This window comes from Lynx canadensis, chromosome E2, assembly GCF_007474595.2.
Source record: "Lynx canadensis isolate LIC74 chromosome E2, mLynCan4.pri.v2, whole genome shotgun sequence".
Lineage (NCBI taxonomy): Eukaryota > Metazoa > Chordata > Mammalia > Carnivora > Felidae > Lynx > Lynx canadensis.
Window position 1 is genome coordinate 61,183,234 of NC_044317.1, and position 22,317 is coordinate 61,205,550.

At 48.2% G+C, this 22,317-nt stretch overlaps 1 protein-coding gene across 2 annotated transcripts; it reads left to right on the plus strand.

Moving 5' to 3' along the window:
- Positions 1-7,460: 7,460 nt before the first annotated feature.
- ZSCAN22 (zinc finger and SCAN domain containing 22) lies at positions 7,461-18,977 on the plus strand. Of its 2 annotated transcripts, XM_030297550.1 has the most exons (4): positions 7,461-7,575; positions 8,060-8,291; positions 11,862-12,314; positions 15,096-18,977. In XM_030297550.1, the coding sequence occupies exons 3-4, from the start codon at positions 11,915-11,917 to the stop codon at positions 16,169-16,171; spliced, it is 1,476 nt and encodes a 491-aa protein (XP_030153410.1). In that variant the 5' UTR covers positions 7,461-7,575; positions 8,060-8,291; positions 11,862-11,914; the 3' UTR covers positions 16,172-18,977. The 2 variants fall into 2 exon arrangements, with proteins under 2 accessions (XP_030153410.1, XP_030153411.1); XM_030297551.1 differs by lacking the exons at positions 7,461-7,575; positions 8,060-8,291 and having other exon boundaries at positions 11,334-12,314.
- Positions 18,978-22,317: the final 3,340 nt, after the last annotated feature.

Genomic DNA, 22,317 nt, shown 5'->3' on the forward strand with positions numbered 1-22,317 from the left:
CTGTGAGATCATGACCTGAGCCGGAGTTGACTGAGCCACCCAGGCACCCCGAGGTTTTCTCTTAGTAACTGTTTATCTGCGGTACCCACCCTGCTTCCTGACTGTAAATCTCCACTTGTCCTCACTGGATTCAGAATTGAGCCCAGTTCCATAATGAGGTCTATTTCCCACTTTGCAATAGTTTTTCTTAATAAAATCTGTTTTTACTACTTTAACTGCTGCTAGGAATAACTTTAACAACATGCACACTGCTGACATTCATTCCCACACTTCTATGCTTCCACACACATTCCCCACGGTAGCTGGATGACCCTGGATGCCAAGGCAGCTACCTAGCAGCGGGAGCATCTGGGCCTCTCCCCCTGGAGTCCTGAGAGTGAGATTTGGCTGACACACACAGTGGTGGTATATGCCCCACCTTGGTGCTGAGATGGTCTGTGGGATGAAATCCAAGGCCTGCAGGCAGCTGCTACGTCCTCTAGGCAGGGGCTGGGCTGGTGGGAGAGCCTGCCTCTAGTAGGTACCTCTGGGTATGTCTGCATGCATTCATACGTGTGTCTTTTCTTTCTTTTCTTTTCTTTCTTTCTTTCTTTCTTTCTTTCTTTCTTTCTTTCTTTCTTTCTAGAAAAAGAGAGCGGGGAAGAGGGACAGATAGAATCTCAAGCAGGCTGCATACTCAGAGTGGAGCCCAACATAGGGCTTAATCCCACGACCCTGGGATTGTGACCTAAGCTGAAATCAAGAGTCAGACGCTCAACAGATTTATCCACCCAGGTGCTCCTATGTCTATTTTTTTTTAATAACAGCATTTTAAAATAAGATGGAATTCACGTTCACACTTATAAAGTGTACAATTCAGTGGTTTGTAGTGTTTTCACTATGATGTGCCACCACCACCACTAATTCCAGAACATTTTTATCACCCCAAACAAAAACCCAATACCCATTAGCAGTCACTCTCCATCCCCCCTCCTCCAAGCCCCTGACAACCACTAATCTAAGGTCTCTACAGATTTGCCTTTTCTGGATATTCCATATGAATAGAATCTTAAAACATGTGACCTTTGCATCCGGCTACTTTCATTGAGCATAATGTTTTCAAGGTTCATCCATTGTCAGCACTACGTTACTTTCTTTTTTTCTTTTTAATATTTATTATTTTTGAGAAAGAGAGAGCACGAGCAGGGTAGGGGCAGAGAGAGGCAGACAGAGGATCCAAAACGGGATCCGAGCTGACAGCAGCAGCCCAATGTGGGGCTCGAACTCACAGACTGCAAGCTCATGACCTGAGCCGAAGCTGGACGCTTAAACAACTGAGCCACCCAGGGGTCCCAGCACTGGGTACTTTCTATGGCTGAATAATATTCCATTGTATGAATAGATCACATTTTGTTTATCCATTCACTGGTTGATGGGGGTTATTGGGTTATTTCCACTTTTTGGCTATGATGAACAATGCTGCTACGAACACTTTGTGTGGGCACATGTTTTCAGTTCTCTTAGAATTGATGGGTCATAAGGTAACTCTATGTTTGACTTTTTGTGGAAATGCTAAATTGTTTTCCACAAAGGCTGCATCATTCTTCATTCCCACCAGCAATAGATGAGGGTTCCAGTTTTTCAACATCCTTGCCAACACTCATTGCTACCTGCCTTTCTGATTGTAGCCAGTGGGTGTGAAGTACCACCACAGTGTGGTTTTAATTTGCATTTCCATGATGACAAAGGATGTTGAGCATCATTCATATGCTTATTGGCCATTTGATTTCTTTGGAGAAATGCTTACTAAGTCCTTGCCCATTCTTTTTTTTTTTTTAATGCTTGTTTGTTTATGTATTGAGAGAACAAGGAGGGGAAGGGCAGAGAGAGAAAGGGAGAGAGAATCCCAAGCAGGCTCTGCACTGTCAGCACAGAGCCCCACGCAGGGCTCAAACTCATGAACCCATGAGATCATGACCTGAGCTGAAATCAAGAGTCAGACCCTTAACCAATGGAACAACCTAGGTAGCCTTTGCTTATTCTTAAATTGTTTTGTTGTTGTTGAGTTATAAGAGCTCTTTATATATTCTGGATACAAGTTGTGTTATCTGTATGTCTGTGTGAGTCTAAGTGTATGGCTATGTCTCAACAGGCACACCTTTGCCTCTCACCATGTACACAGGTAAGCAGAGGGTATCGTGATCAGCTGAGAAGAGGTGAGAGTATCTTATCTCCAGATCTCCATGTTACAAAGTCAGGTTTATTATCTCCAGGTTATGGAGAAAGAAGTAGAGGACCAGAGAAGTGAAGTCATTTACCTGAGCAGGAGAGAGTAAGAGGCAGAACTGGTACACAAAAGGAGCCCACTGAAGAGGTGATTTATTGGTATGACTTTTGGGAGTGAGCATCTTAGGGCTGTTCCTTCGACAACAGAAGACAGCAAACCATAAGGAAGACCAAGAAGACCCAAGGAGATAGAGGCGATCGGTGCCACCCACAGGCCAAAGCCCAGTTCAGTGCTTGACGGGTGACATGGGTTTTGGTTGAGGAAAACAAAGGGTTCCTTGGATTAGGATCCCTTTGGTGTGTCTGTCAGTGGTCAGAAAATACTAAGAGGCCATTTACACAAAATATCAGAGCAAGAAAATCCATGCAGGCAGAAAGCAGATTAATGGGTGTCAGGGGCCAGGGGCAGAGGGAATAGAGAGTGACTGCTAATAAGCATGGGGGTTGTCTTGGGAGTGATGTAAGCCTTTTGGAATTAGAGAGCAGTGATGGTTGCACAACCTTGTGATTATACTAAAAAGTGAACTGTATACTTTAGAAGGGTGAACTTAAGGTATGTGAACTATAGCTCAAAAAAAGTTAATTTTTATTTTTTTAAGTTTATTTTTATTTATTTTGAGAGAAAGAGAGTTAGTAAGCAGGGAGGGGCAGAGAGAGAGAGGGAAACAGAATCCCAAGCAGGCCCTGTCCTGTTAGCGCAGAGCCCAATGGGGCTTGAATTCACAAACTGTGAGATCATGACCCGAGCTGAAGTCACGAGTCGGATGCTTAAGTGACAGAGCCACCCAGGTGTCCCCTTAATTTGTAAAGAGGAAAGGATATGGAAAGAGGACCAGGTAAAAGGGCAAACCCTGGCAAAGGGGAGGGAAGCAATGAGAGTCTATGAGGTGTAGGAGGAGGGAGATGAGATGCCTCAGGCCTTCAAGATGGTGGGAGGTGATGTGGGCAGTGGAGAGAGCACAGCTACCAGGTGCTGTGGTGCTGAAGCAGGTGTGAACTGTAGCTGAAGGCCTTGCCACACTCCCTGCACAGGCAGGGCTTCTGGCCCATGTAGGTGCGCTGGTGCTGGCTGAGGTGTGACCGCTGGACGAAGGCCTTGTGGCCTTGCCACACTCCCGCCAGGCACAGGGCCTCTCACCCATCCGGCCCCGCTGGTGCTCGCCAAGGTCTGCGCTGCCTTTAAAGGCTCTGCCACAGTCTAAGCACTCGTAAGTCCTCTTGCCTGTGTGGATCTTGTGACACTGAGTGTGGAACTCTGCCCAAAGGCCTGCCACACTCAATACACTCACACGGCTCCTCACCACTGTGTGTCCTCTGACAGTGGATCAGGGTGAGCTCCACCTGAAGGCTTTCCCACAATTCCAACAGTGGTAGGGCTTCTCCCCTGTGCGAATCTGCAGGTGTTTCCACATGTCTGAGTTCCCCAGGAAGGCTTTGCCTACATTTGTACTGGTTCTCTCCACTGCGGGTCCTCTGGTGCATTGTGAGTGTGGAGCTCTGAATGAAGGTTTTTCCACACTCATGGCATTCGGAGGGTTTCACTCCAATATGGATCCTCTGGTGCTCAATGCGGTCAGACTGGGAAAAAGACTTTCCCACAGGTGCTACACAGATCAGGCTTTTCCTAGGGTGAGTCCCTTAGTGCACAGAGAGGGCCAAGTGCTGCTTGAAACTCTTTCCACACAAGCCACACCTGCAGGGCTTCCTGTCCACACAGGTTGCCTACAACACATCTGGCTCTGGAACCTGCTCAAAGCTTCCTCCACGTGTGACTAACATGTGTGGTTTCTTCTCCACAGCAACATTCTTTTGTTCGACAGGGCTCGAAGGTATCCTGACACCCCTCACAGCTTCACTGCCTCCATAACCTCTCCCCACACTAGGATTTTCCATGCTGGGGACTGACCATTGCTTAACTTCTTTTTCCCAGAAAAGCAAATGTTGCCCTATGTCCTCAGTAGGACCTCTGTTCCGGTTCCCTGAGTAGGCCTCAGGAGCGCCAAAGTGTGTGAACACAGACCCTCATGAGATCTCTTTTCTGACGACCTCCATTATTATCCTCGGGATGGATTGCAGCAGGTCCTTGAATATGCTCTGTGGTCGCCTTCCTTGATCAGAAAGAAACCAAGATCACAAATGTTAACTTTGTTGACTTTTCTGAACTGAAAGAAAGAAATCAAAAGGATTGATGATGTGGATGGAATTACTGGCTCATTTCTTCACCCCTCCTCGTGTACACACCTTTGGCCACATTTGTGGTTCCTCTCACTGAAGACAGCATGGATACCCTTTCCTTAACTTTGGGTGTGGCCACGTGACTCGTTTGGCCAATGGAATGTGAGTGGCATTGCTAGTATGTTAGTCTTGAGCCTGGGCGCAAGCCTGCTGGCATCTCTGCCATCACCATGAGCCCTACAAAACAAGTGCAACAAAGATGGACCCAACCTGGAGCCTGGAGCCAAGCCCCAGCCAGAATAGCCAATCCTTAGACTCATGAGAGGAATAAGTGCTTATTTCTGTCAGTAACTGAACTGTTGAAACTATTCATTACAGAGGATAACTGATTGATACAGTGCCAAGTTAAAACGAACACTTCCTCAAAGAGATGAGGTTTGAAATCTGGGGAGAGGATGAGAAAGAGACAGAGAGGAAAGTCTATTCAGGAAAGCCCAGAGGCCTAGAACACTGGTTGAATAACCAGAGAATAAGCACAAAAGGGGTCTCCCAAGGTCTGGAGTATGGAGTTGAAGGGCCATGGTGCATATGGAAGGTAAATGAGAATCCAGTTGTCTGTCCATCTGCCACTCAGTTATTCATTCCTTGTTCTTCAGCAAACTTTTCTTGTGCTGGGCTAAAGGCAAAGAATACCTTGGCCTCAGGCCGTGGAAAGGGCAGGACTCCTCCCAGCTCTAACAGCACAGACTCACAATCTGTACAGAGAGGAACGCCCTGAGGGAAGCTTCCATGGAGTTTCCAGGTCACCCCACACCTACTAACTGTCAGTCTGGGCTCGTTCCTCCCTGGCACCTGGGTCTCCTCTAGATGCTACCCTCTCTCTCCTCTCCTCAGGAGCCTCCCAGAAAGTATCCCCACAGTCATACCAATGCCCCTTCGACCCATTATGGAGTGAAGTGTGTCCCCCCCCCCAAATTCATATGTTAATATCCTAACCTAAGCCCTAGAATGTGACTGTATTTGGATAGAGGACCTTTAAAGAGGTAATTAACATTAAACAAAGTCATGTGGGTAGGCCCTGTTCCAGTATGACTGGGAGAGAGAGACCAGGGGCATGCTAATGAGGAAAGGCCATGGTGAGGACACAGCAAGAAAGTGGCCATCTACTAACCAAGGAGAGAAGACTCAGGAGAAACCAACCCTGCCAACAACACTTTGATCTTGGACTTCCAGCTTCCAGAGTGTGAGAAAATAAAAGTTTATTGTTTAAGTCACCCAGCCTGTGGTATTTTGTGATGGCAGCTGTAGCAAACGAAAATACTTTCAGGGTCCTGAGCCAGCCTTGCTCTGCCCTTGGATGCTGCGCTTCAACCCATTAACCCTGTCCGCTCCACCTTCAAAACAGATCTCTATCTGACCACTGATCAACACCTCTACCTCCACCATCGTGATCTGACCTACTCTGCTAACCAGGACTCCGGCAGCATTCACCTCCCAGGTCTCCCTACCTCTACCCTCACCCCAACAGTCTTCCCTTGTAACCACCACAAAAATCCTACAGAGCTGAAGTCACAGCACAGTCTTCTGCCCAAAGGCTTCCCATGGCTCCCACCTCTTCCAGGGTAGACATCAAAGTCCATTCATGGCCCATAAGCCCTGCAAGATCTGCCCCCTACAAGCCTCCCCATTCTGACCCTGTCCTTTCCTATCTCCTTCCCTCAATCCACTCCAGCTGGGCCTCCTTGTCTGCACCCACCTTGGGGCCTTGGCATTTGCATTTCATGTACCTGGAAAATTCTGAGTCCTTCCCTTTATTCAGGCCTCAGCTGGGATGCTAACTCCTCAGAAACAGCTCTTGTTTCTTTGATTACCGTCTGCCTCCCTAAAATAACATCAGCTCCATGGAGGCAGGCCGTGCCTCTCCTCTTCATTGCAATGTCCCATCTGGAATAGCGATGGTCCTTACTGGCTGCTCAGTATGCATCTGGGGAAGGAAGACAATGTGCTCATTCTGGCTGCATGCAAAGGTCTGATGAGCTGAAGGCGACATGGTCACAGGCTGGGGGCAATAAGCACGGGCCGGGCGAACCTCAAAGCCTCACCTGCACACAGGTTGGGCCACCACCCTCCCTGTCCGGGGTCCCCAGCTGGGGTCTCCTGCTTAAATTCTCTCACACACCCACATGCACACACAGAGAACACATTCTCACATACAATCACATGTCCAGACATCCATAGTATCACACAATCACATCCATGATCACAGTCACAGTCACTGAAGCAACACACAGTGTAATCATACACAGTCTGGGGCCTTTGTGCTGTATCAGGCCCTCCTGGGCACCTCCGTGTCTCTGTCTCAAACACCATCACACAACGTGACAGCCGCATGTGGCTGCAGAATTATCACATACCATAACTAACACAAAGGTCACACCCACCCACACACAGTTACACGCACAGAAATACCCACACGTGTGGTCACAGAGAATGACACGCGCAGCCCAACCTCTAGAGCACTGCAGACACGGGGTGTACACAGGACAGACACGTGGAATCACCTGTGTATGGTCACAGTAAGCAACACACTACACACGATGCACACCCCACACAGCGACACCCTCTCCCCTCACCCCACGCACTATGCACGGTTCCACCTCCCACACAGCCCCCCGCCCGCCGCTTCACTCGCAGCCACCACAACCCCACAAAGGCCCAGCCTTCTACCCACTGCCCTGCCGAGACTACAACCCCCGGCGTGCCCCAGGGGGCGCGGGCTGAGGGCGCGGGGCCTTCGGGTGATTGCAGTCCAGGAGGGCGGGTGGGCGGCGCTGGGGCCGTGGAGCCCAAGACGCGACGCGAGCTCAAAGTTGCGGTCCGCGCGCAGGGGCGCCCGCTGGGCAGCGCGGCGCATCCTGGGAGTTGTGGTCCCGGCGAGGGGCGCGCAGGCGGCCCTGCCCGTGTGGCGCCTCAGTGCGCGCTCCCGGAAGTGGCGGCCGCCGCGCGTGTGGGGTGGGCCTGGGTGGGGTCTGCGGGGGTCGCGGCCGGAAAGAAACGTCCCAGGCCGGGAAGGCGCCAGCGCTGGCGGCGAACTGAGCCGGGTGTTGCGGGGCCGACCCGCCGACGAGGACTGAGGTGCTGACCGCGAGCGGCGCGCCTGGAGGACCGACTGACGGGCAGTGAGCGGGGCCGACGCGCAGACCGAGTGTAGAACTCACCGGTCGCACGTGGGACCGACTGGCCGGCCGTGTGTGTGCCTGAGAGGTTGTGCTTCTGCGTCGGCGCGTGCGGGTGTGCGCTTCCTACCGACAGCGTGGCAGTGGGTGACCGTCGGACGTGGGGTGCGGCTGACGGCGACGGGGGTCGGAGGTTTCGCGGGGGTGTCGTGTGATGTGAGGAGAGCGCGGGGGTGCGGCCGGCCGCGTGACTTCAGGCGGGACGCGGAGCGTCCCTGGCTGAGACGGTGGTCAGGGACTGTGAGTGACTGTGGGGGAATTCCACTGGTGAGTGACACAGAAGTGTGCTCGTGGGTGGCTGACACGGTGCCTGAGGCAGGGTGTGCGCCTGTCACTGCGGGACCAAGATTTTGTCAGGGTACTGAGATGCGGGTGATTTGCAGAGTTTGCCAAGGATGCGACGGAGAGTTTCGCTTCCGCCTGTCCGCAGCCGGAATTGACCGCGGTCCCCAGCCGGCTTTGTGGCTATGTTCCCCAGCACCGGCCGTGGGCCCGAGCCTGGCAGGAGGCTGTGGAGTGTCAGGTTGGTTGTTCACCCCGTGTCTGCAGTGTGCCAGGCCGGTACTGGACGTTGGTCGCGGATCGCCCTGGGTAACCTCACAGCAGCCCTCTGAGGTAGGTGCCACTTAGCAGGTCGGTGACTCGCAAGGACAGAGAAATGGAAGAACCGCTCTGCTCAGTTGGTTGAACACTCGTGGATCGGGGACCCTGGCCTGATGTGAGGTCAGCACGTTGGGGGATGGGTCCATATGTCTCAGATTTTCCAGAACAGGAGTTTCAGGGGTGCAGAAAAGGGAGCTTGGAATCTTGCTGCATTTATCGTCATCCCTGCCATTCCTGCTCCTCCTCCCCTGTACAGTGACTCCCCACATCTGTGGGTGACCATGCTCAGCCTTGCCTGGTCCCTCCATTTGCTCAGCACCTGTGTATTATGCACTTGACATGGGCCGTGCTCTGGGCACTGTGGGCTCCAGTGTGCTCAGTCTCTCTGGGGCAACATATGGTTCTAGCCAGAGCTGGGAAAAGAGAGACCCAGGGCACTCAGAAGGATACTCAGCTTGCTCTCAAGTGCTCCTACAACTCTTGGAGAAGACGGCAGATAAAGTGCAGCCTGGAGGACTGGGAAAAATTAGGTGCAAAGAGATTTTAGAACAAAAGAATAATAGGGGCAAAGGCTGAGAAGATGGGGATCGGGGATAACGGCAAGGGCAAGGGGACAAGAAGCCCAAGCAAGCTTCAGGGTGGAGTTAGGGGCTAGAACACAGTTTTGTGAGAAGTTGCCACCTGCCGCTGAAAAGTTGCAGGATTGGGGTCTTGTTTCACTAACCTTTGCTTCTCCCTGTGCCCAAGACCATGGCTCATGTGCCAACCAACATTTGTTATCTGTCTTTTTGATTTTAGCCATCTTAGCAGGTGTAAAGCGGTATCTCACTGTGGGTTTGATTTGCATTTCTCTGGTAGTCATGATGTCAAGCATCTTTTCATGTTGCCTACAGGCCATTGGTGTATCTTCTTTGAAGAACTGTCTAGTCAAAACCTTTGCCCACTCTTAATTTTTTTTTAACGTTTATTCATTTTTGGGAGACAGAGCGTGAGTGGGGGAGGGGCAGAGAGACACAGATTCCAAAGCGGGCTGCAGGCTCTGAGCTGTCAGCACAGAGCCGGATGCGGGGCTTGAACCCACAGACCATGAGATCATGACTCGAACTGAAGTCGGATGTGTAACTGACTGAGCCACCCAAGCGCCCCAACCTTTGCCCATTCTTTAGCTGGATTATTTATCTTTTTACCGTGGAGTTGTTTAGATACGTATTCCTTATCAGATACCTAATTTGAAAATATTTCGTGCCATTTTGTGGGTTGCCTTTTTGCTTTCTTGATGATATCCTTCAAATCATGAAACGTTTTAATTTTGATCAAGTTGTTTACTTTATTTTTTATCATTTATCCAGGAAGGCTTTGCATTTTTAAAATTCCAGTATAGTTAACATACAATATTATATTAGTTTCAGCTGTACAACATAGTGATTCAACACTTATATACAGTATAAAATGATCACCATAATAAATCTAGTTACCATCTCTTACCATACAAAGTTAATACAATTTTATTATCTATTTTCCATGTGCTATACATTACATCACTATGATCTATTTATTTTATGACTAGAAGTTTGCACCTCTTAATCCCTTTCACCCATTTCACCCAGTCCCAAATCCCCTTTTCCTCTGGCAACCATCAGTCCGTATTTGTGAATCTAGTTTTGATTTGTATGTCCATTTGTTTTGTTTTTTAGATCCACATATAGCTGAAATCATATGGTATTTATCTTTCTCTAATTTATTTCACTTGGCATAATAGCCTCAAGGTCCATCCATGCTGTTTGTTCTTTATTATGGCTGAGTAATATTTTATTGTATGTATGGGGGCCACATCTTCTTTATCCATTCATCTGTTGATGGACAGTTAGGTTGCTTCCATATCTTGGCTATTGTAAATAATGCTGCGGTGAATATAGGGGTTAATATATCTTTTCAAGTTAGTGTTTTCATTTTCGTTTGGATAAATGCCCAGAAGTGAAATTGCTGGATTGTGTGATAGTACTTTTTTTTTTTTTGCACTATTTTTAAGTTTATGTGGATATTTAAGTTTTTGTGGAATGTTGACCAAAGTTAACCATACGCTGGGTCACAAACCAAGTTTCAGCAAATTTCAAAGGATTGAAATTGACTAAAGCACATTTTCTGAGCACAACAAACTTAATCTAGCAATCAATAATAAAAAGACAACTAGACAACCGTAGTTGTTTGGAAATGGAGTAACAGATTTCTTTTCTTTTTTTTTTTTTTAACTTTTAATGTTTATTTTCAAGAGAGACAGAATGTGAGTGGGGGAGGGGCAGAGAGAGAGGGAGACACAGAATCCAAAGCAGGCTCCAGGCTCCGGCTGTCAGCATAGAGCCTGATGTGGGGCTTGAACTCACGAACTGTGAGATCATGACCTGAGGTGAAGTTGGACACTCAACCAACTGAGCTGCCCAGGTGCCCCATGAGTAGCAGATTTCCAAATAGCCCAGGAGTCAAGAAGAAACCACAACAGAAATTAGAAAATATTTTGAACTCATTAAATGATAATGAAGATGCAACATTAAACTTATAGATGTGCAGCTAAAGCTGTGTTTAGAGGGAAATTTACAGCCTTAAGTACATGTATTAGAAAAGAGGAGGGGCACCTGGGTGGCTCAGTTGGTTAAGTGTCCAACTCTTGATTTTGGCTCAGGTCATGATCTTACAGTGGTGATATCAAGCCCAACATCAGGCCCCGTGCTGAGTGTGGAGCCTGCTTGGGATTCTTTATCTCCCTCTCTCTCTGCCCCTCCGGTACCCACTCTCACTCGCTCTCATGCTCTCTCTCTCTAAGAAATAAATAAACATTAAAAAAAAAAGAGGACCAGATGAACATAAGGGAAGGGAAACAAAAATAATATAAAATCAGGGAGGGGACAAAACAGAAGAGACTCATAAATATGGAGAACAAACTGAGGGTTACTGGAGGGGTTGTGGGAGGGGGGATAGGCTAAATAGGTAAGAGGCACTAAGGAATCTACTCCTGAAACCATTGTTGCACAATATGCTAACTAACTTGGATGTAAATTTTAAAAGATAAAAAATAAAATTTAAAAAAAAAGAGGAAAGAAAGGAAGGCAGAAAGTCATTTATTTTTAAGTACCCATCTCAGAAACCAAAATAATTAGCAAGGGAAAAGTGAAGGAATGACCATGTGGCTACCTAGGGAGTGTGTGAGATAGAGAGATCTGGTTCTGTGTGGGAGGAGCACACCATAAGCAAACTGGCCATGGGGTCAGGCTGCCTGAGTTTGTAGCTCAGCAACTCCCAATCTGTTCAGTATCTGAGAAGCTTTGGGTGAATCTTTTCCTCCTCTATATCTGTTTTCATATCCACAAAATGGAAAGGAAATTCTTACCTCCTGAGTTTGTTTAGAGTTTTAAATGAGTTACTATATGCAAACTTTTAGCGTGGTGCTTAGGCATCTGATTATTTTGAACATCTGTGTCTCTGTCAGAGAGTCACTCTTACAGGCCCCAAGCCTGCATCTGCCCTGCTCTACAGATGTGAGCAGAGCCCCAAGTTCCACATAATGACAGAGTTCTGACATTCCTGCAGACCCGGTTCCAACGTTCCAGCCATTCTGTGCCTCACTGGAGTGCTGCTGCTTGATGGCCATCCCCAAGAGCCCTCTGAGCCCCATGCCCTGGGAACAGGATGGTTTCCTACGTGTGAAGGTGGAGGATGAGGAGGCTAGCCTCTCTGAGATCCAGGAATCTAGCCCTGGCCACACTGTCCACCCTGAGGCTGCACGTCTTCGCTTCCGGCGCTTCTGCTATGAGGAGGCATCCAACCCACATGAGGCCCTGGCCCAGCTCCGTGAACTGTGCCACCAGTGGCTGCAGCCTGAAGCACATTCCAAGGAGCAGATGCTAGAGTTGCTGGTGCTGGAGCAGTTCCTGGGTGCACTGCCACCCAAGATCCAGTCATGGGTGGGTGCCCAGTTCCCCAAGAGTGGTGAGGAGGCTGCCATGCTGGTAGAAGGTCTGACTCGGTCACTGGACAAGAGAGGTGAGAGGAACAACAGGCGACTGTTTGCAGCACACTGTGGGCAGAGCCTGGACTGGAATGTGGGAGTGCAGGGTTTGGGTTTGGGGTCGTTCACACACACACTTGTTGTCGTCTTTGTACGTCACCCAAACTCACACACTGTGCTAAGCAGATCTGTTTTGACTGCTAATGTCCAAAAACCGAGCTCAAACTGACTGCAGCAAAGTAGGGAGCTCCTGGCTGTATCCAGGAGCTTAGTGGATGGCGTCAGGACTCTTTTTTTCTCGTTCTGTTTCTCAGTTGGGTTTTCCTGCATTAGCTTTACTCTTAAGTAGCTTCTCTCCTCAGTGGAGACATGCTTGGCTCAGCAACCCAGGCTTATGTCTTACCGATGTAGAATCCCCAGGGGGAGAACAGTAAAAGGTTCCTGGGCTGAGTCCCACTGAACTGGTTGGGGTCTTGTGCTTGTTTTTGGCTGACCAGATCTCAGGGACTGACGTGAATAAGGAAAACCAGGCTGTTGGTACCAGATGAGGGGGCTGGAAGCCTATAGCAGGGGAGGGGATGACAAAAATGCCAGGTGTCTCCATGTGTCCCTCTGCTGGCCTCCAGGATCTGTGTCCTCCCTCTGCTGGCCTCCAGGATCTGTGTGTGTCAGACCTGCCCTAGGCTAGAGTGGGCACCTTTGCTCTGGAGGACCTACACAGGCCCAGGGAGGTCCCAGCGGATGCAGTCCAGAGCAGGGAGTGAAGGCTCTTCCTGGAAGGGCCCGGCCTGGCCCTGCCTGATGATAGCAGATAGTGTGTGTATGCCAGGCTCTAGGGAGGAGGCGTGCAGTGAGTAGAAAGAACAGAAATATGAAGGCTTGGTAGATCCAACCACAGCTCCTCCTCCTGGCCATGTGACTTTCCTGTGCCTCAGTTTCCCTGTCAATAAAATGGCGATTGCAGTTCATAATACCTACCTCGGTGTCATTGAGAGGTGTAAATGAAGCATCACCTGTGCAGCACATGTAACAGTGTCTGGTACAGATTAAACACAGTGGAAACTGTAGCTGTTAGGATAATTGTTTAGCTCCTCGAGAAACAGACCTTTCTGGAGAGGTTGGTCATGTGCCTTCCCTTGGGCCCATCAGCTCTGCCAGGCAGAGGTCACAGGGACAGGGAAAGGGGATAGTGGCCACATCCTCTTGAAGGGTCAAGAAAGTCTTCAGAGAAAGGGCAGTATGGCACTGAGATAAGGAGAAGGACGTGGAAGTCCAGGCAGAGGGAATGGTGGGGGTGAAGACCCGGTGGTACGAACTGGTACATTCTGGGAAGAGCAGTGGGGCAATGTTGCTGGAATAGAGGAAGAAGAGGGATGTGGGACCAAGCATATGACTGAGGAGGCTGGGTAGCTAGGAGGACATGTGTGGGCCTAGAGGACAAAATCTAAAATCTAAAAACTCTTTTTTTTTTTTTCAATTTTTTCAATTTTTATTATTTTTGAGAGAGAGAGAGAACACGTGAGCAGGGAAGGGACAGAGAGAGAGAAGGGGAAAGAAGATCCAGAGCTGGCTCTGCGTTGATAGCAGAGAGCCTGATGCGATATGGGGCTAGAACTCACGAACCATGAGATCACGACCTGGGTTGAAGCCAGACTCTTAACCGACTAAGCCACCCAGGCACCCCAGAAGTCTGAAATTTATACCTGAAATTTCAATTTGACCACCAGCCAACTGTGTGATCTTGTACCAGTTGAGTACTCAAGACCTTCCTTCAGCCGGGTCTCAGTTTCCTTGTCTGAAATGCAGTGTTCCAGTATGTCCTTGTGGGAGCAGACTGAAGGTGAAATGAGGCAATGGAAGTTACCCACTGTGCTTGGAGAGCCTAATGATGACCAGCAGCCCTGGCAGGCGAGCAGTATAGTAGCTCTCTCTTACAGGTCCAGATGAGGGCGGGATTGCCCAACGCTCTGGAGCTGGCTTGTGGCAGGGCTGGGGCTCCACTGTGGACTTGAGCAGCAATTATTCGGCCTGCTCCCATCTCTTCCTGGAATCTGTCCAGTACGTGATGCTATTAAGTGTGCCCCGGTGCCTTATGCACCCATCAAGGGTCAGTTCAATTCAAAGGTCAGTTCAGGCTGACCTCATACACAACCCAGTCTCCAACTACCTTTCAACCACACTCCACCTTTACAGCAGTTTATAAAGAGTGGGCCTCAGGCCTCCCAGGGTCTTAGGGACACCAGGCGGGCTTGTCACCCACTCATCCTCAGCAGTGGTTGTCAACTTGGGGCTCGAGGTAGATTCTACTGTGGAAAACTGCACAGTTGCCAGCATCTGGAATTGCTTCCCTCATTCAGCCAGTCTTTACTGTCACCTGCAGAAAATGCTCGGTAGGCTTTTTAGGTCCAGGGCTAAGGCACTGAGAGCTGGGGCCTCCCGAGGGGGAGTAAGTACATAGGCACTTGGCAAGGGCAACCCCCTGTGTGTGCTTACTTACTCTCATTCTTTCAGATCAGTTCAACCTTAGGGTTTTCCTTCTGACACTTGAGCCCAAATCAGCAGCCTTGAAGAATGGAGAGTTTCAGGGGTGGGGGGTGGGGGAGGATTGGAACCTGTGATCCAGTTTCTGATGGTGTGGGAACACAGCCCTATGCCCTTTGTCATCCAGGACACCAAATGGGAAACTTTACTTTGGAAATGGGGCCAAATGTCAGGAGTGGCCATTTGTCTCCTTACAGAGTAAGACCACGACCCAGGCAGAATGGGGAAAGCCCTGTGTGGAAATAGTGGTGACACTGTGGTTTGGGTTGTTTCAGGACAGGAACCAGGAGCTGAGCTCTCAGAGTCAAGCTGCAAGCAGAATGATTTGGAAGAGTCCGAGCCACTGGGTAGGGCCACTGAAACCCTCGCGGGAGGTGGTTCCCTGGGACCTGCCTTTGGTGATGCTCGTGAACCTGAGGGCAGCTCAGAGAGGCAGGCAGGACTCTCAGGGGAAATCTGGACAAAGTCTGTCCCCCAAGAGATGGATTGCAGGAAAACTTCAGAGCCTCACAAGGATGTTCCCACAGACCAGACCAGCTGTGAACCTGGTGCCTTGGGGAATAGTCCCAACATGTGGCCAAATTTCATCTCACAAGAGAAGACACCAGAAGAGAAATTTGATCCATTGGATGGTCATGGGACGGAGTCGCCATGCGTATACCCAAGGAGGAAGTCTTCCAAGTGTGGTGAATGTGGGAAAACATTCCAGAGCCCCTCCGCCCTCAAAGCACACCAGAAGAGCCATTTTCGGAAGACACCCTACACCTGTAGCGAGTGTGGGAAAGCCTTTAGCCGGAGCACTCACTTGGCCCAGCACCAAGTCATCCACACGGGGGCAAAGCCCCATGAGTGTAAAGAGTGCGGGAAGGCCTTCAGCCGGGTCACCCACCTAACTCAGCACCAGAGGATCCACACTGGAGAAAAACCCTACAAGTGCAGGGAATGTGGCAAAACTTTCAGCCGCAGCACCCATCTCACCCAGCACCAGCGGGTGCACACAGGGGAGAGGCCCTATGAGTGTGACGAGTGTGGGAAGGCCTTCAGCCAGAGCACCCACCTGACTCAGCACCAGCGCATCCACACCGGGGAGAAGCCCTACAAGTGTGATGCTTGTGGAAGAGCCTTCAGTGACTGCTCAGCTCTGATCCGCCACCTGAGAATCCATTCTGGAGAGAAGCCGTATCAGTGTAAGGTTTGTCCGAAGGCCTTTGCACAGAGCTCCTCCCTCATTGAGCACCAGAGAATCCACACAGGAGAGAAGCCGTACAAGTGCAGAGACTGTGGAAAGGCCTTTAGCCGCAGCTCAGCCCTTATGGTTCACCTGAGGATCCACATCACAGTACTGCAGTAACCCAAGAAAACCCTCGGGACACAGTATCCTCCCCTCAGAGGCTCAACATCTAAGAAAAACCCTGAGTTCCAAAAGAACAAAGAATGGGGTGGGTGATTGATAGTACCCCAAAATGATGAGGTGCTAAAGGGCAGACTCTGGGGCTGTCTGGGAACAACTCTGCATTTGGAGACCCCGATGGAGGGGCCTAATGAACACAAAGCTATTCAAACCATCTGGAGAAGCTTCCAGAAGGATCCTGCTGCCCTCCATACCCCACTCAGGCCCATCTCAGAGAAAGGACAGCTGAGGTGAGGACTTGGATTTGTCTTCAGAGCCAGGGCAAGTGAAGTTTCTTTTGGGACTCAGTGGTCCCAAGATGCTCTGGGCAGGAGGGCTCCAGCTTCATGTTCCCATGTAGCTGTTCTTGCCTTTTCCTCCCCTGCTTAGCCCAGGAGGGGTACCGGCCCTCGCCCACCTCCGTGCCTTCACGCCTGTTGTTTCACTCCACCTATTCACGTCTAACTCTAAGGCCAACCTGTGAGGCTGCCTCTTACGTGAGGCCTTCTCCGGGCCCTCTGTCCGTTTCACAATCTCCCTTAATCGAGGGTGCAGCCTGATGCTTGCCCAGCATCCATTTCTCCCTGCCCTCCCCTTCCACATCCTATCAGTCGTCAGCCCTGTTGGTTTTACTGAAAACTCACCTCTAATCATCTTCTCCACCTTCGTCACTTTCTGTGAGCCCTCATCACCTCTCATCTGGATTCCATCTGGGGTCTCTTGCCTTCATTCTCTCCCCCGACCTCTCCCATTGTTTGATTCTCCACACCAGGGGGCTCTTTCTACAACCCAAACCTGATTGTGTCACTCCATGGTGGAAAGCTCTTCAGTGTACCTTCTACGGCAAACCTTCCTGAATGGTTTGAATGGTTTATAAGTATGCCAAGACATAACTCACTTTGAGCCCCGAACAAGCTCTCCAGGTACCCTCATATGTACATGTGAATATTGTCGTTTTTGTGTGTGTGTGCAGTGATCTGAAAATGGTTTCAGAGTACTGCCCTGTGGGAATAATGGCAAACTCCTTCACCTGCCATTTATGATCATTTGTGACCTGGCCCCAGCCTTGTCTATCGTAGTCCCCCCACCTTCCACACACCAGTCACGTGGAACTACTTGTGGTTCCTGAAGAAGCCATATTTTTCCCACCTACGTGCCTCTGTAACTGTGCCTGGAAACCTCCTCTTCTCTTTCCTCCCTGGCGTTTCACATAGCCCTCCCTAACAAAGCCTCCCCTACCTCTCTGAGCTGACTTCAACTTGCCTTCTATGCTTCCAGAACACCTCCTTAACTTCTCTTCAACTTCCTGTCATGTTTATTTACTCCTTGCAGAGCTCGCAGTCTGTTTCCCAAAGACACTGAGAGCTTCCAAAAGCAGGGGCTGGGTCTTACTCTCAGTACCCATAGCACAGGACTCAGTAGGCTCTGACCTGTGTCTTCTGAATGAATATACTGTGACCGGTGCCTTCCTGGAGGCAGTCATCATGCTCCGCCCTGCGTCGGCCTGATGTATGTCTACCTTGTTGTCTCCCCCAACAGCCCTGGGCCCTGCAGGGCAAGAGCAATCTGATTTTCCCAGAGCCCCACCCGTCAGACAAGCCTGGCATACAGTGGCCTCGATAAAATGTTACCATATTGAGTCTGCCCTTTCTGTCACCCCAGAATCCCCCTGGTGTCATGGACTCTGTGGTTGCCAGCATGCTGTCAGTGCGCTGTCTGGCCTCTCACGGTTCTGTATCCCTGACCCTCTTTCAGGGTCCATGTCTGTAACTGAATGTCACAGCCTCTGTTCTTAACTGTCAGGTTGTCAATCTTCCTCTCTTTGATGATCCTGTTGCATGTTAACCATTTGACCTGCCATACAGTTGTGTACTGCTCATATCTCCCTGTGTTTCTTCTTGTGTCTTGGACTTGTCCCCTCTGTGTCACAAGTAAAGAGTCACAGAAACCAAGGAGTGAGGTTCAGAACAGGAAGGTTGAGACCCAGGGAAACAGAGATCTTGTGTCAGTATCTCTGAGAGAGTCCCAGATACACCTGCCCACAGGCAGACTGCCACACAGTGAAGCCAAGGCTGAGAGACGCAGAGAATGTTAACAGGGAAAAGCTCAGATGAGAGATACACGTTGCTGGTGAAACAGTCACACAGGCCTCCAACAAGCCCGCAGGAAGTGGAAAAGATGTAGGCCCAAGTCACGCTGCAGGCAGCACTCCTCCTCAGGGCTGCTCTTGGGACCCCGGGTAAGTGACTTCCCTGAACCTCAGTGACCTGCCCATCTGTAAAGCAGGAATAAGATGACCTGCTTTGTGCAGCACCCAACCCATGGCCTGGCCACTGGCTCTGACTTGGAGCATCTGTTTCCACCTCCTGCCCTCACTCTCCTGGTGTTTGGCACTAAAGAGCAGAATCTCCACCTCTGGTGCTCTGAGCATCTCCAGCACCCACTTTGTCATAAGATTTGTGTCTTCCCATGTTTGTCTAAAGGGGGAAGAGGTCAGGGGAAAAAAGGAATCTTTACTGAGCGTCCACATGTGTTGTTCAGTCTGCCAAATAATTTATGGACATCATCTCCCAACACTGAGGGCAGGACCACCATCCCCACCATAAGGGACATGGGGTTGGAGAACATGAGCGGCCCTGACGTGTACGCTGACAGAGACTGGACACACTGGGATTTGAAAGCACATCCAAATATGTCAGCAGTTTCAATAAGCACTACTTATCAACAAATAAAGTAAGACAAATACTAACATTGTATTTCTTTCAAATCCAGGCATATGTTCTTTAGAAGAAACACACCTAAAACAAGGACATGGGAAAGCTGAGGCTAAAGGAATAGAAAAGGATATACAAGGCAGGCATGAATCTGAAGAAAGACAAGCTGTCTTAATTTCAGACAAAATAGATGTTGACACAGAAAAGCATTATTAATTTAAGGTCATAGGATCACTATGTTTTCTTTAAGTTTATTAATCTTTGAGAGAGAGAACATGAGAGGGTCAGAGAGAGTGGGAGACAGAATCCCAAGCAGACTCCACACAATCAGCTCAGAGCCCAATGTGGGGGTCGAACTCCCAAATTGTGAGATCATGATCTGAGCTGAGATCAAGAGTTGAACGCTTAACCGACTGTAACGCAGGCGCCCTGAAAGAAAGAATTTTTGAAGAAATAATGACTGGAAACGTTCCAAATTTATGCCTTTCCAGAAGGTATAAATTTACAGGTTCAGAGGGCACAGTGAACCCAAACAGCATAATCTCAAACCCGTGCCTGGACACATCACAATTGAACTGCTGAAAACTAAAATTAAAAAAAATTTTTTTTAATTTTTTAATGTCTATTTGAGAGACAGAGAGACAGCACGAGCAGAAGAGTAGCAGAGAGAGAGGAAGACACAGAATCCGAAGCAGGCTCTGAGCTGTCAGCACAGAGCTTGATGTGGGGCTCGAACTCATGAACTGTGAGATCATGACCTGAGCCGAAGTCAGACGCTTAACTGAGTCACCCAGGCACCCCGAAGTTTAAATTTTTTTTTTTCAATGTTTATTTATTTTTGGGACAGAGAGAGACAGAGCATGAACGGGGGAGGGGCAGAGAGAGAGGGAGACACAGAATCGGAAACAGGCTCCAGGCTCCGAGCCATCAGCCCGGAGCCCGACGCGGGGCTCGAACTCACGGACCGCAAGATCATGACCTGGCTGAAGTCGGACGCTTAACCGACTGCGCCACCCAGGCGCCCCCCGAAGTTTAAATTTTTTGAAAAGAGTCTCTGAAAAACTGCATCATAAAAATTGATGCAAAAGATAATGAGCTTCTTGTCAGAAATCATGAAAGCCAGAAGGCAAAGAAACAACATTTTTAAAGTGCTGAAAAAAAAAAATAAAACTGTCAATCAAAAATTCTATATCCAATGAAAATACACATCAAGGAGAGCAAAATAACATTTTCAAATGAAGCAAAATTAAAACAGTGTGTTGCCAGCAGGCTAAAAGTTGTTTTGATGGAAGGGAAGTGATAGCAGAAGGAAAACTGGAATTTTGGTAATGAAGAGTAACACACTGAAAAGATTTGATCTTTTTTTTTTTTTATTTTTAATGTTTATTTATTTTTGAGAGAGACAGAGCGTGACCAGGGGAGGGGCAGAGAGAGGGAGGGAGACACAGAATCTGAAGCAGGCTCCAGGCTCTGAGCTGTCAACACAGAGCCGGGCACAGGACTCGAACTTACAAACCATGAGATCATGACCCGAGCCAAAGTCAGATGCTTAATTGACTGAGGCACCCAGGAGTCCCAATTTGATCTTTAAAATACACATAACTGTGGGGGTGCCTGGGTGGCTCAGTCAGTTAAGCATCCAACTCGATTTCAGCTCAGGTCATGATCTCACGGTTCCTGAGATCAAACCCCGAGTAAGGCTCTGCACTGATGGCATGGAGCCTGCTTGAGATTCTCTCTCTCTCCTCTCCCCCTCCCCTACTCTAAATAAATAAATAAACAAATGAACAAACATACACTTAAAAATATTTTTAAAGACACACATGACTGTTGAAAACAAAATTTATAACATTGTCTAGTAGAGTTCAATGTATATTGATGTCGTATATATGACTACAACATACAGAGAGGAGAGTATCAAAATTCACTCAGTGATATATTTGAGACTTGTATATTTTAATGCATAAACTTATATGTCAAGAACCACTAGTGTACTTTTTTTTTTTTTTAATTTAAAGGTGAGGGTAAAGAGACTGATATAGTGATAAGGTTTCTACATTTCAGTGTAAGTGGTAAGTATTCTATATAGACTGTGAAGACTGGAGTATGCATATTGTAATCCCTGAGAGATCACACACACACACACACACACACACACACACTATACAAAAAGATAAAAGATAAACACAATATATGAGTTAAAATGGAGCTCTAGAAAATATTTAACCCAAAAGAAGGCAGGAAAAGGGAAACAGAGGGATAACAGAAAGAACAAAGAGGAAAAAAAAAGGTAGACCCAAATCCAAACATATCAATAATTATATTACATGTAAATGATCTAAACACACCAATTAAAGGTTCCCAGAAATTTTGTTTTCAAAATAAACCCACTTTAGGTAAGTTTAAAAGGGTGGAGGGTTGGGGGCGCCTAGGTGGCACAGTCAGTTGAGCATATGACTCGATCTCGGCTCAGGTCATGATCTTGAGGTTCCTGGGTTCGAGCCCCACATCAGGCTCTGCGCTGATGTTGCAGAGCCTGCTTGGGATTCTGTCTCTACTTCTCTCTGACCCTCTCCCGCTTATGCTCTCTCTCTCTCTCTCTTTCTCAAAATAAATAAACTTAAAAAAAATTTTTTTTAATAAAAAAAAAGGCTGGAGGGTGAAGGGGAATGAGAGATACAGTCTTAAGGTTATGGAATGAATAAGTCACAGGAATAAAAGGCACAACATAAGGAATATAGTCAATGACATTAGAATAGTGTTGTGTGGTGATAGATGACAGCTACACTTGTGGTGAGCATAGCATAATGTATAAAGTTGTCAAACCACTATGTTTTACACCTGAAACTAATGTAACATTGTGTGTCAACTATACTCAAAAAAATTAATTGGAAAACATAGAAGGGTGGAGAAAGATATATAATACAAAAACTAACCAAAGAATGTTAGAGTGACCATATTAAAATCATGCCAAATAGACTTCAAAACAAGGAAAATTACCAGGCATAAAGAGGGACATTACGTAATGATATAGGGTCAATTCACCAAGAAGACCTAATAGTTCCAAATATGTATGCAATATGTGTGTGTTTTAGGGCAACAAAGTCATAAAATACAGGAAGCAAAAACTGATAGAACTGAAAGAAAATAATAAATAAATCCATAATTATAGTTGGAAACTTCACACGTCTTTCTAGAATCAATGGAACAAGTAGACAGAAAATCAGGAATTGAAAAGAGGAATTGAACACCACCAACCAACTGGATGTAATTGATGAAGTTGCCAATATTTAAATATTGCCAATTTTTTTTTTTTAGATATATGTTTATTTTTGAGAGAGAATTAGCACAGGGGAGGAGCAGAGAGAGAGGGGGAGAGATGATCCAAAGCAG

What these genes read in the sequence shown, in the direction of transcription:
- ZSCAN22 (XM_030297550.1), top strand. Translation starts at nt 11,915, where the DNA reads ATGGCCATCCCCAAGAGCCCTCTGAGCCCCATGCCCTGGGAACAGGAT. An exon ending in TCGGTCACTGGACAAGAGAG is followed by an intron (nt 12,315 to 15,095) that starts GTGAGAGGAACA and finishes GGGTTGTTTCAG; the next exon opens with GACAGGAACCAGGAGCTGAG.